The 14345-nt window shown below is 34.4% G+C and overlaps 1 protein-coding gene, 1 long non-coding RNA gene and 1 pseudogene across 4 annotated transcripts; 2 read left to right on the forward strand and 1 right to left on the reverse strand.

Moving 5' to 3' along the window:
* Positions 1-5: 5 nt before the first annotated feature.
* Positions 6-2552, forward strand: LOC110726527 (protein NUCLEAR FUSION DEFECTIVE 4-like). Its single transcript, XM_021906010.1, has 2 exons — positions 6-678; positions 1418-2552. The coding sequence occupies exons 1-2, from the start codon at positions 208-210 to the stop codon at positions 2534-2536; spliced, it is 1590 nt and encodes a 529-aa protein (XP_021761702.1). The 5' UTR covers positions 6-207; the 3' UTR covers positions 2537-2552.
* LOC110726529 lies at positions 672-9702 on the reverse strand. 3 transcript variants are annotated; one of them, XR_002512387.1, is made up of 5 exons: positions 9614-9702; positions 8663-9186; positions 8397-8518; positions 5762-5859; positions 672-886 (listed from the first exon to the last, which is right to left on the reverse strand). It is a non-coding gene; the product is annotated as an uncharacterized LOC110726529 (long non-coding RNA). The 3 variants fall into 3 exon arrangements; XR_002512386.1 differs by lacking the exon at positions 672-886 and having other exon boundaries at positions 5437-5859; XR_002512385.1 differs by lacking the exons at positions 672-886; positions 5762-5859 and having other exon boundaries at positions 8188-8518.
* On the forward strand, positions 3505-8087 carry LOC110726526 (annotated as a pseudogene).
* Positions 9703-14345: the final 4643 nt, after the last annotated feature.

A 14345-nucleotide genomic window follows, 5' to 3' on the forward strand; every position in this document is an offset into this window, starting at 1 on the left:
TGAAATTATTTATAGTACTAATAATACCAAGCAACGTGGAAACAGCAACCAAAGACCTAATCAATGAGTGCATCAACTAAAACAAGTCCCTTAAATTTATTGTCAAACAAAGAAAAGAAATACATAAGAACAACACAAGTCCCTCAAATTAATCTCAAACAGAGAAAAGAAACACATTAGAATTTCATTGAACACAAAATAGATGCAATGGACAACATCATTGGCAACCGATGGGTAGCAACTGTGGCTAGCATATGGATACAAGCAACCATGGGCGGTTCCTACGTCTTTGGCGTATACTCCCCTGTACTAAAATCCTCCCAATCCTATGATCAGTCCACCCTTGACACTGTCTCTGTCTTCAAAGACATTGGCGCTAATGCCGGTGTCCTCTCTGGTCTCCTGTATGCAGCCACTGCTGCCTCATCTGGACCTCGTCGTTGGCGCTGCTTCCATGGACCATGGGTAGTCCTAGCTGCAGGTGCAGTCCAGTGCTTCTTGGGATACTTCTTCATGTGGCTCGCGGTTGTTGGGCTTATTCCTCGGCCACCTATGCCCCTCATGTGCTTCTTCATGTTCCTAGCTGCCCATGCTCAAACATTCTTCAGTACGGCTAATGTCGTTACAGGTGTTCTGAATTTCCCAGAATATAATGGGACTATTGTGGGGATATTGAAGGTCAGTTCATTCAAATTTGGATTTACAGTTTTTTTTACCCTTTGAATATTGTGTGCTTTTCTTATATAAAAAATGTTCCTAACATAAGGGACAACAAATCCATCCAATGTTGCTAGCATGACTACACAGACGACCTTAGATCACCATCCATCCAACAGATTGTCGCGATTGAAAGAGCCATAGAATATATCCTGTAGAACGAATCTCTCTAAACACATAAAGAACTCAAAATTAGATATAGAGCAAGTATTTCCATGCAACTCCAAGCAATGTCTAATATAAATTTGTCTAGGATCCATGGTGGTGAACTATACTACAGAAAACACCATCCTTGCAACAGATTGCGGCGAATGAGCTATAGGTCTGCTCTAGAGAGTCCCTTCAAATACAAAGAAAATCTTAACAGATATTATTGAACAAGTCTTCCCAACTCCAACCAATCTCTTAAAATTTGACAGCACCCAGGTCAGTCCACAACACCATTGATAACACATGATCCTAAGTCATCCAGATAATAAAGACCATTCCAAAGACTACACAAAAGATCTTTACAACGAAACTACATAAAAGTATTCTTGGGTTGCCTATTTCAACTTTAAAAATAATTGAACACAAACTTCATACTAGTCATCTAGACCTTATCTCAACAAATATCAGAAGTTACAGCTAATGCTTACAAAAAATAATCTTCTATTGTTAGTTGAATGTTATTGAGTGATTTCGTAATTTATATGGTCAGGGCTTTCTTGGACTTACCGGAGCAATGACAATCCAAGTTTATCAAGCATTTTTCAAGGGCAATCAAAGCACATTCATACTAATGCTAGCTTTGTTGCCAACTACAGTCACTTTCACAGTGATGTGTTTGGTGAGAATCAGCCCGGGAAGCAGACCAGATGACAAAAAGTACCTCAACCGTTTCTCCGTGGTTGCTTTGGCCCTAGCTGCCTTTATAATGACCATTATCATATTGGAAAATGTTATCGAATTCCAACGGTGGGCATGTCTTGTTACAGTTGCAGTTCTTATAGTACTGCTTTCATTACCTCTTAAAATCGCCATTGAAGCTACTAGAAACGAAAACACGTACCGAGTGCTTCTGGAAGGCGAATCACCAGCTGAGAGTGTTGCTGCAACTGAGGAATATAAAGTACTACCTAGTGCTTCAGATGAGATACAACCCGTCGAAGAAAGCATGGATATAATAGATGCCACATGTAGCTTAAACTTTTGGTTATTGTTTATTGCTATGTCATGTGGAATGGGTTCCGGACTTGCTACTATAAACAATATGAGTCAGATAGGACAGTCACTTGGCTACGACATAGTGAAGACCAATACATTGATTTCGCTATGGTCAATATGGAATTTCCTAGGCCGTTTTGGAGCAGGCTACATATCAGATATCTTATTACGACAAAAAGGATTGGCTAGACCGTTAATGATAGCAATCAGTCTAGCAACCATGACTGCAGGACATCTTGTTATCTCACTAGGATTTCCGGGAAATTTGTACATTGGAACTATCTTGGTTGGGATATGCTATGGTGCACAGTGGAGTCTAATGCCTACAATCACTGCAGAGATATTTGGGGTGAAACATATGGGTACTATCTTCAACACCATTGGTATCGCAAGCCCTATAGGAACTTACTTCCTCTCAGTTTGGGTGATCGGAAATATATATGACAGACAAGCAAGGAATACCAATACTTGCTACGGAGTTCACTGTTTCATGTCATCCTTCTTTATCTTGGCTTTTGTTAGCTTTTTGGGGTTTCTTGTTGCTTTGACATTGTTCTTCCGAACAAGGGCATTTTATAAGTATGTTGTCTTAAGAAGATTACATATTCTTTGAAACTGTAAAGCTTGAATTTATGTATCAATTCTTTTTCCCCTCAAGGAAGGGGTTTCAATGTGGCTTCTTGTTTGTATTGTTGGTCCTATATTTACTATCGATTACTCCATTTGTCCCTTGCTTTTTCATCATTTGACCCAAAAACTCTCATAAAAAGGCCCTTGGTGCAAAAAAAAGAGGGACACGGGGAGCACTTAGTAATTAATCGTGTGGTAGCATATAGGAAGTAACAAACTAACACTTTTCACAAAGTTAGTAGTTCACAAGGACTTCCATTGTATAGGAACGGCGAAAATTGTTTGTTTGAATAGCCCCTTCCATATTTTCCTCAGAAAGGAAAAAAAAAAAAAACAAATGCAGAAACCTACTATCCAAACAAATTACTACGTACAATTATCTTAAAATCTAGTGGAACTTTGGAAGTTAAGAGGGAATAGGAAAAATTGATTTTAAAGCCATTGCTTTCATATGAAAAAGATGTCAAGTTCCTATCTTGGCTTTTCCTTTTTTAACCACTAACACTTATCTAAGACAAAATGAGCCTTCAACAATCACCCCATCCTCACCCTCACCACAACTCTGCTATCTAACTTATCTCTTTTCCTCCTTTGCTATTTACCCTTTCTCACTTCACCTCCCTTCTCTCTACAATAATTGTTCTGTTACGGTTTTTAAGGGCTCGAATATCATAATTAGTACAATGCCTTAAAAATGTTTAAGTCAGCCCAGCTTTCTTTCTTTCTCCCTTTCCTCCAACTCCAACCATTGTTATCAAAACACACTATTAGTAGTCTCATATGCTGGCCAGTCGCGCTCCCTAGTAACGGCAATATAGGCATGCAAAAATAATTTCAACAAATGTATTTATCACCCTCCCCCTGCTTTCCCTCATCTTAGTCATCTAGTGTTATTTAAGCAAGAAAATACTCTTCCCCTCAGCTTCCTAAACTCGATCCTATTCAAACGAGTTGTAAGACTATCACCTATATCAATATGAGCAGTAGTGAGAGATGGATGGCAACAGTGGCCAGCATATGGATACAAGCAATCGTAGGAGGTTCTTATGCCTTTGGGGTATATTCACCTGCAATCAAATCCTCCCAATCCTACGACCAATCAACCCTGAACTGTGTCCGTGTTCAAAGACATAGGTAGTAATATAGGTGTCCTTTCTGGCCTCCTATACGCGGCTGTCACCGCCTCCTCCAGACCTCACCCCTGGCATTGCTTCCACGGGCCTGGGTGGTCCTCGCAGTAGGAAACATACAATGCTTCTTAGGCTACTTCTTAATGTGGCTCGCAGTTGTAGGGTTCATCCCTCGGCCTCCTGTACCCCTCATGTGCATCTTCATGTTCCTAGCCGCCCATGGTCCAACATTCTTCAGCACTGCCACTGTTGTCACTGGTGTACTGAATTTTCCAGATTATAGCGGGACCATTGTGGGCATCATGAAGGTGATTTGAATTCAATTGTTTTAATTTTTAAACTTATGTTTAAATTGTTTATGTTTCATGTGTCTGCAAATATCCTATAGTAGTACATTACAATCAATGCAATGTCAAAAATAGAAGACCTATATCGTCAGACATTACTACTAAGTTAAAAATAGAAGACTAATATCCATAGGTTCCATAAGGTGTAAGGTATAGTAATAGAGCAATTTGTCCAAATGGGTAAAATGAAAATGTTAAATTAGTTAAATCGACGAAAACAAAAGGTCATAAAAACTTAGATTAAAAAAGTTGTACAATTGATACAAGTACTTTATAGTTTACGAAAAAGTATTTCTAACTTTGTGAATCTTTCGTAATTAAAATATATATATATATATATATATATATATATATATATATATATATATATATATATATATATATATATATATATATATATATATATATATATATATATATACAGTACTTTAACCCATCAACATTGTGAAAATTATCAAGATTTAGATTTTTGTTTTGATTAGTTCTCTATTAAGATTTAAAGGATATATTTTGGATATAATCTAGCTATACACTAACTAGTCAAGTGGGACCAATTTGTCCCATATTAAAATCAACAATTCTCAAAATTAGGACCCCTGGACCATTTAGGAGATTGATGGTCCAATTGTCTTGCTTCATGCACTTAGATTTTTTTGTTACTAATAAATCTTATAGCTATATCCCATATGACTTCCTTAAAAAAACATTCATTCAAATTTTCATTCTACAAAAATCACATTTCTTGAGGGCATACTCAATTTGTTCTGCAGATTATATTCCATCTTTCGGCTATTCTACTCCGACCCATCAAGACATCGATCCTTTTATGAAATACAAATTTTCTCTTTTTTTTACTCCTACATAGATTAGGGCACAGTTTTTACTCCTAATCTTTACATTGTATCTTACTTTTTAAAAAATAAAAATATACAAAGATGCCTAGTTAGGCTAAAACCATTAAATCTTACAAATTGCTGAGTTTGAAATTTATTGAATGTCCCTTAATTAGAGGTGTTAATTCGAGTAATTGGGACAAGTTCGGTGAGGTCAAGTTAGGTTAGGTTTATTTCAAATTTGAGTTATGCTAAATTATTGTATCTATATAAGTCGAAATCTGAATCGAATTTTCTTTGGATTGGGTCAATCAAGTCAGTTTTTAACACCTCTACCCCTAATTAAACAATCTCTCTCCAGATAAGAAACCCACAGAGTCATCGTGTGTTCTCTTTTTCTTCTGACTAAAAATATCATAAATACTTATTTGATTGGTTTTAAAATTTCGAAGATACAAAAGTATACTTCTTACTATTAATTGTTGGTCGTTAAGTTAAAATATTAGGGACTCCCACCTCACATCGAGATCAATAACCTTAGACCCTCGTCGATTAGTCCGGATAAACCATAGGTAAGCCACCCAAATAGGCCAGCAATTTCGAAAGTGATATTACTTAATAATACAATTTTGAAGGCTACTTATAACTTCCTCAATGGACATGTAATGTAAATATTCTTGGAATAGCCTGTTCTCTACAACTCCACAAGATTGGCAGGACCACAAACCCACAATCTAAACCAAAATAAACTTTATTTATACTAAAAGCAGGAAGCTCAAGCAGACATCAAGTCATCAACACATCGTCAAGTGACACCTACTCATAATTCACCTTTTTTTATATTCAGCAATAACTTGAAAGAAGAGTTGCAATTAAAAGTGAACAGAGGAAGTATTACTTGTTTTCCATGGTTTCAAACCTCTTCTATGTCATTCTAATCTAAGCCTTCCAAGCTTCGAATCAACCTCACCAGAGATCAACAGTCTTATTAGTCAGCTGTATCACAAAAAACAGAGAATAAAGGATTATCGGCCCTTTAGCAGTCAATACAAACTTTGAACTAAAATTACAGGCAAACACCCGGCATCCTGTGTCCATACTGCAAAAAAAGCCACAAAGATCATTGACAATATAACAGTACTAGACAAAGGTCATAAATCATGCCCGGAAGACCTGTGACAAACATTAGCAGGAATCATCAAAAGAAATTCGTTCTAAGTGCTGATGGTCAAAGAATCATCCCTTTATGAGTGTAAGGTCTAATAATACTAGTTTATTTTTTTAAGAAACAAACTACAGTACAGATGCATAGTAGATCAAATATAAAAGCATACTAAAAGACAGCAATGGTAACAAAAGGGAAAATTTAGAAAGTGATGTGCTACTGCCAACATTCTACGAGTATATACAGTAAAAGACACTTAATCAGAGATTAACTGCATTAACAATGGTAATAAGCAATGCCCGAGACTCTTTTAAGACTCTAGAGTCTAGAATCTAGAATTTCTCAGGTAGATAACAAATTAACAACTTTCCTGCTTAAAACTTTGATTTGTTATAAGTTGTGCACATGCATGGCTTTTCTTAACTTCCAATGTTCAATGAAAGTTACGGAGTAGTATTTTTTTTCCCCTCGTTAAAATGGTCAGGGATTTCTTGGACTAACTGGAGCAATTTTAATCCAAATATATCAAGCATTTTTCAAGGGAAACCAGAGCAACTTCATTCTAATGCTGGCTTTGTTGCCAACTACAGTCACTTTCTCACTGATGTGCTTGGTGAAAATCTGCCCAGCAAGTGGATGCGATGACAAAAGGCACCTAAATCGCTTCTCACTAATTGCCCTGATTCTGGCTGTGTTTCTTATGATCATCATCATACTGGAAAATGTACTTGAGTTTCCAAAGTGGGCACGCCTTTTTGCACTGGTAGTTCTATTATTGTTGCTTGGTTCACCTCTTAGAATTGCCCTAGAAGCTATTGGCAAGGGAAAATGTCAGACACTGCTTCCAGAAAAGGAGCCACTGTCTGACAGTATTTATTTACATGAATCTGACGAGTTTGTGGGTGAAAAAGCTTACAATGAATTATCCAGTACTTTGAATAATATACCACCACCAGCTGAAGAAAACATAGATATTATGAAGGCCATGCAGAGCTTTAACTTTTGGTTGTTGTTTGTTTCCATGTCATGCGGAATGGGTTCAGGGCTTGCTACCATAAACAATCTAAGCCAGATAGGGCAAACACTGGGTTATGATACAGTAAAGATAAATACATTGGTTTCGCTTTGGTCAATATGGAATTTCCTAGGTCGTTTTGGAGCAGGGTACATATCTGATATATTACTGCGGCAAAAAGGATGGACACGACCGCTGATGGTTGCAATCACTCAAGCAACCATGATTGCCGGGCATCTCGTTATTTCTTCGGGCTTCTCAGGAAATTTGTACATAGGAACTACCCTGGTTGGGATATGTTATGGTGCTCAGTGGAGCCTAATGCCCACTATTACTGCAGAGATATTTGGTGTTCAGCATATGGGTACGATATTCAATACCATTGGTATAGCAAGTCCGGTTGGAACTTACATCCTCTCAGTTTGGGTGATTGGACATATTTATGACAAACAAGCAGGGGAAGACAATACTTGCTACGGGGTTCAGTGTTTCATGGTATCCTTCTTTATCTTGGCATTCATAAGCCTATTGGGATTTCTTATTGCTCTAACATTGTTCTTCCGAACAAAGGCATTTTACCAGTCCGTTGTGCTAAGAAGATTGCGTTTCCTTTGAAAAAGTAAAGCTTTTGATGTAAGGGTTCTTGTTTATCATATGTTGTTTGGTCCGCTTTGTTCTATGAGATATTGAGATGTCATCCATAGGGGCATAAGAAAGGAAATAAGGCAATGATTTTAATAATTATTGATAGAGTCTCGGCCTCTTGTAAGTTGTAAGAAAAGTACAGTATGCATAGCAGGTTTAATCTAAAGCAAGGAAGTACTCCCTGCTTATAACAGTTTCGTACCACAATCTCCTTTTCCTCAGGCACTAGGATGTGTGAATGTGAAGCCTATCATATGTGGAGGCAACTGGGATAGAAAAAATGGATGTCACTATTAAGATCAAAAGAATTGGATACACTTCCAATGGTGCTCAATGGTCTCCCTCCTGGCTGCCTAAAGTTGGTGTAAATGATATACAGTATTGCCTGATGCTAGATGAAATTTGATCGGCTGTTCCATTTGGATTATTGTACAAGTCACATATCAGAATGCAGAAATTATTAAATTCCAAAACTGGTTGTACAAGATTCTACAGCAAGTAAAAGAATAATGCCATCTTCACAAATGAGCATATAACAACAAACTACAAATTATCCACTAATCTATTGATGCTTGTGTCAATGATAGCATGATTACAAATTAGCAAAATGACACTCTTAAGAAATATATCACTAACAATACAAAAGCAGGGCTTTCAACAGGTAAGGGGCAGAAACAATTCCAGTTAGCATAAACACATAAAGCTAACCTTAAACTCTAAGTAGTTAATATTTTAGCACCACTTGCCACAGATCTTCTAAGTTTCCACCGCATCCTCCAATATATGGTACTTCGGTCAAGCTTAAGATGCATATCAGACATTTTGTGCTCCTAGACAAGAAATACACAAGAAGAGAACTTTTAGCAAAAGAATTCTAGTTCGCGATCCAATTTCATAAAACAGCCTTACAAGAATCTTGTAAAAAATCCTATTGACATCCAACAAGAATCATTGAAGAGAATGCAAAAACTTACATGATTGGAACATTCCAATATGGCAATATGCTAGGGAATTTCAAGCCATTGACAACATCAATTGATCCGATTCTTCTCCAAAATGCACAAAACACCACCAAGATATGCATATAGATCATAGCTTCTTTTCCAAACCTCTAAAGGATAATGATGGTGAGATAAGCTTGCAGTGTGATCAATTAGAGGCGGAACAAAATAACATAAAATAAGACAACAATGCTGCAAATCTTTATGTCCATTTTACACTTCCATTCAAGTAAACAATAACCAACAATCATCAAAGGTTATTTGATGACTATTTCAACATTGGTTGATGTTTATTATCCCTTTTAGAAAGCAAGCCATCAGTGGCAGGCCAAGCATAAACAGCATAGCCAGATTGATTTCGGACGAGACTCTGCAGCAACCGGAATCCACTCTACTCGGAAATGAAACAATTTTATCTCCTTCAATTTTGTATGAAAATACATAATATGAAAGTCTTACAGCCTGTAATTACATCATTTTTTTGGCAAATCTGGCAACTGCAACAAAGACCAATAAATGTCAGCATAATTACCTATAAAGAGTACTATTTCCATTAGTAAGGGCGCTATTTCCATGAAAAAATTGCCCATATTTTGATAATCCTTGGTCAAAATTATAAGAAGATAGTTTAATCTGAGCGCATTCAATTGTAAGTGCATGAAAAAAACATTGAGAATTCAAAGTGACATGAATAATGGCACCTCAAATTATGTAATTATATTGCTTTTCAGCAAATAAATACAAGTACTGTAAAACAATTAATAATATGATCATAAAACCTTAAATTAGTGCTGGGACTTCGGATATTCAATTGGAATAATAGAATTACGAATTCAAACTTTACCCAAAAAATAATACACAGTTGAATCGAAATACATACTGCTCATCCATTACAATTAACGATAAACCCTAAAAAAAACTTACCTCAAGAGCTGCTTCAATGGAGATTTCAGAGTGCGCGCTCCAGTTTCTCTTAGAAATTGTTTATCACATACATTTTCATAAATAAATCAACAATTTTGTTTAAACAATAACGGTGGAGCCCACATGAAGAACCTTTTTTTTTTTATTTTTTAAACAAAAACTTGTTGATTTATATACGAAAACATCATGCGATAAATAGTTATTCTTTTTTTTTTTTGAAAAAATTGTCCGGGAATAATCCAATTTTTGGGGCGTCCGCTAAAAATAATCTCATCTTTGTGTTATTTTAAAATAATCCGACCTTTGAGAGCAGATTGGGTATAAAGTTAGCGAACGCCCCAAAGGTCGGATTATTCCACGCAATTTTTCCTTTTTTTTTTTAGACAAAATAGTTATTCTTTATTACTAAAAGAAACTTGTATTTTCTGATAAATAAGGGTGTAAAGGTTAGGGTGGTACACAGTTTGGTCTGAACTGTAATCAAACTGTATTTTAGCGGTTTCGTTTGATTTACAGCTAATAAAAATACGGTTTGATTTATGATTTTTTGTAAATACGGTTTACTGTTTGGTTTTTCAAAAATTATAAACCAAATTAAACTGTAAACTTGTAAACCGTATTTTAATATTTATATAATTTTTAAATAAATTAAAATAATTAATATATATTAAAATAATAATAATAATAATAATAATAATACTCCCTCCGTCCCATAATACTTGGGACATTGGGGTGTACACGTAGTTTACGAAAATTACAAGTGAGTCCATTTAAACATTTGTTTATTATATAAAGTATTCTCTTTTGTATTTTTATATTGTAAGAAAATAAAAAGTGGGGGAGGTGGGGGTAGTGAGGAGAGAAAAAATGTAGGATTAGTTGGGTTTTGGGGTTTGTGGTCCCAAATTAAAGAGAGTATAGGAAAGTATTTATTTATTAGTGGTCTCATTCCATATTTAGTAACATGTCAAGTATTTTGGGACGAATGAAAATGGTAACTGTGTCAAGTATTATGGGATGCAGGGATTTTCACTGGTATTTTTAATTGCTTTAAATAAATTGATCCCATCTTTAAGATGGTGATTATTCTATTAGATTTAATTTCTTTATTTGTTCCTTTGGCGAGGATTGAACATTTAGGGTTTCAAAATCTCCGAAATCTAGAAGACCATATGATTATTATCACTCAAACAACTATGCATCGGTAGATTTCAAGTCGAATTAGTGCTAATGATGAGTCTATTTTATATATATTTTTATTCCCCGTCCCACGGTCATATTTGTGCTTATTTGAGCTCTGCGGAGCTATTTTTATTATTAATATTCGTTTTCTAGTGTTTTTGTAGAGTTGGTATTATTTTTGTAGGAATTTACAAATTTATAATAATTTCGGAGCTTATTGAGCCACTACGAAAATATTAGAGTCGGATCGCATTTTATAAACGAGTATTTAAAGCTCCAGACCGTACTAAATAAATTTATTTCGATGATTAAGGGTTTGATACATGAGAAGGTCCAAGATTACAAGTTATATATTATTACGAACCAAACAATAAGGCCACGGATTACAAGACAAAGGTTAAGTTATTGGCGGTCCAAGTGAAAAAGGCCCGAAATCAAAAGTCAGCTGGGCGTGAATTAGCAGGCCCGATCGAGCGAGTATGCTGCAAGTATAGTTAGGGCATCTTTAAGGGTGAACTATTTAATTGTTCACAATGAATAAACAAATAAAGTGATGGCTTAATGGCAAACCTTTAATGGTTCATGTTGAGTGGTCATGGGTTCGATTGCAGGAGCAAGCATTTCCATGAATTAATTCGTTGTGGGCCCCACCAATATTTTGGACTGGTATTATAGCAAAACGACGTCGTTTTGCTGTTGAAGCTCAGAAAAAAAAATAGAAATCAGCGGCTGGGAGCGCGCCACTTGGCCCAGCCGCTGCTTGACACGTGTGCACTGTTTTAAATATATCCGTTGTAATTTTGCAACGGATATATTTTACAAAATACAAATCAAAAAAAAAAAATTACCAACGACTCTATTTTTGTCCCCTCTATAAATAGACACCCATATTGATATATTTTTTTCAACTTTCAAAATTCATTTTTTTCTACTATATTTTTCTCTTCAAAAATCCCCTCTATAATTACCAATATTATTATTATTATTTATACGAATATTAATATTATTATTGTTATTATTATTTTTAATTATTATCATTAATATTATTATTAATATTATTATTATTATTATTATTATTGTTTTTATTATTATCGTTATTATTATTATTATTATTTTTATTATTATCGTTATTATTATTATTATTATCGTTATTATTATTATTATTATCGTTGTTATTATTATTATTATTATCATCGTTGTTATTATTATTATTATTATAGTTATTATTATCGTTATTATTATCGTTATTATTATTATTTCTATTATTATTATTGTTATTATTATTATTATTATTAAATTTTTATTTTTTCCAAATATAAATTATAATTATGGATGCTAATACCAACCCCAAAACAAATAGAAAGCAAAAAAAAAAAATTGGGTCAAAATATGATCCCGAATCAAGCTAATTTTCCTCCAATTCACCCAAATTTTTCACAAACATCCACAAATATTCCCCATAATTTTTCTGGAGTTTATCCTCAAATACCCCAGTCAAGTTTCCCATATAATCCACCAAATTTCCCTCAAAATTTTAATTTTTCTCAAAGCAGTTCAAATTTCCCACATCCATCCATGATACCAATGGGTTACGGTGAATATGGTGCTGCATCTGGTTATTTTCCGTCACAACAACCGAATCCCAATATTTGGGAATCGAGCAATGTCTTATCTGAAGAAGATGAGGCAAATGAAGAATGTGAGGATGATGGTGAGGGAAATGAAACTCCTTCTCCCCATCAAAACTTCAGTCAAATGTTACAGCAACCACTCCAATCAACTCCTGAATATCGTGTTGGTGGTTCAAACAATAGAGGTTGGTCGCGATCAGAAACTGCGGCTCTTATATCCGGCTACATGAACACCAGCACCGACATAATTATCGGCACAAACGTTAATACCAATGAGTTTATGAATGCTGGAGGGAACGCTAATGAGGACACTACCGAGTACCGTACTGATCGTATTGTGGATATCGGCTTATACTTGTCTCGTAGAACAGAGATTGAGGATCAACAGACTCATTTGCAGCTAAAAAACGACTTGGTCGAACATATATGGAATAAATTTGGTAACAACGAAAACTTAGGCAACTAGGTTTACAACAAATGGTTATCCCTAAGGACATCTTACAAAACGATGTGTAGTTGTGTTTTTTTTTTAAATAAAATGTACTAGATTATAGTTGTAGAACTGTAATCACGATTAGTACCTCCTTTTTTTTTATGTTAATTAAAATTAGCTGCGTTGTTGTTTAAAAAATATTAATCACAAGAATTAATTTTTTAAAAAGCTGATAAAAAAACGCGATAATTTCTTAATTAGTAATCACGATTAAAATATTAAATACGTCAATTAATTACATTGACATCGGTTAATAAATTATAATTATGAAACAAAAAGATTATATTTACAAAAATAAAATAAGGTGGGGTAGGGAATATTGATGATGAACCATTGTTTAGTGTTTATTGTTAAGAGTGAATATTGTAAATGATTTGTTGGGTTGATGTGGATGAGAGAGAAATGGTGATAGTGACCCATGAATCATTTTTTTTTGTTCACCAATAATGGTGCTCTTAAGTCTGTCTTCAAATGTTGGAAGAATGATGAGATAGCAGGAGCAAAAAATTAACTTCTTGTATTAGCTTTTAGGATAGGTTTTGTCAGCTTTTGATTGTTTTATAATAGTTTTAGTTTGAGTGGGATTGGGTGGATTTGACTTTTCTTATATAAGGGAGGTAGTAGTAGTTTTACGAGAGAGTGATAAGATTAGTTTTAGTTTGTTAATTTTCTTTTAGTTTAGCTTTTACGTAGTTTAGTTTTAGTTTCGTTTTGTTTTCTTTCCTACGTTTCTTTGTTCACATCAAGATTTATTATTTTATTTTCTTATTACTTTAATATTATTATTCTCTTTATTTTAATTATTGTTTTTATTATGTTTTCTTTAATTGCTTTGGTTAGTTTAGATTTAATTATGTGTGAATAGTTTAATTTCTAGGGTTGTGGGAATCCATAAATAATATGAAGGGGTAGTTTATTATTGTTGATTGTCAATGCTTGTTTGATTTTCTATTGATTGATTTAATGCTATGCAATTAGATTTGGCCAGGTTTAATTGTATGAGTTATGCAATATTGATTCGAGATTCGAGAGATAAGAATTGATGTTTAGACTTAGTTTCAATAGGCAGGTTAATCTATAAATGGTTAAGTCAAGATTCGAGAGATGCGATTTAATATCAATAGATTAATTCCATGATTGTAATACGTAGCGAAATCCCTTTATAATCTGATTAATTGATGTATTGATAATTGATTGTTGTGTTTTACCCTGAAATATTATTTATTGGTGAACCTATACCCTAGGCTTTGATTTATTGATTTCTCCCTTATTTAATTTGCTTTACTTTAATTATTCTTCTTAGTTTAATTCCCATAAAAATAATCTGGTTACTTGATAATCTAGATTATATTAATTATTTAGGAATAGATAGATTTGTTTCCCGTAAATTCGACCCTACTTCCCTATCTGCTTTAGCTAGAGGACT

Source organism: Chenopodium quinoa, unplaced genomic scaffold, assembly GCF_001683475.1.
Source record: "Chenopodium quinoa cultivar QQ74 unplaced genomic scaffold, ASM168347v1, whole genome shotgun sequence".
Taxonomy (NCBI): domain Eukaryota; kingdom Viridiplantae; phylum Streptophyta; class Magnoliopsida; order Caryophyllales; family Amaranthaceae; genus Chenopodium; species Chenopodium quinoa.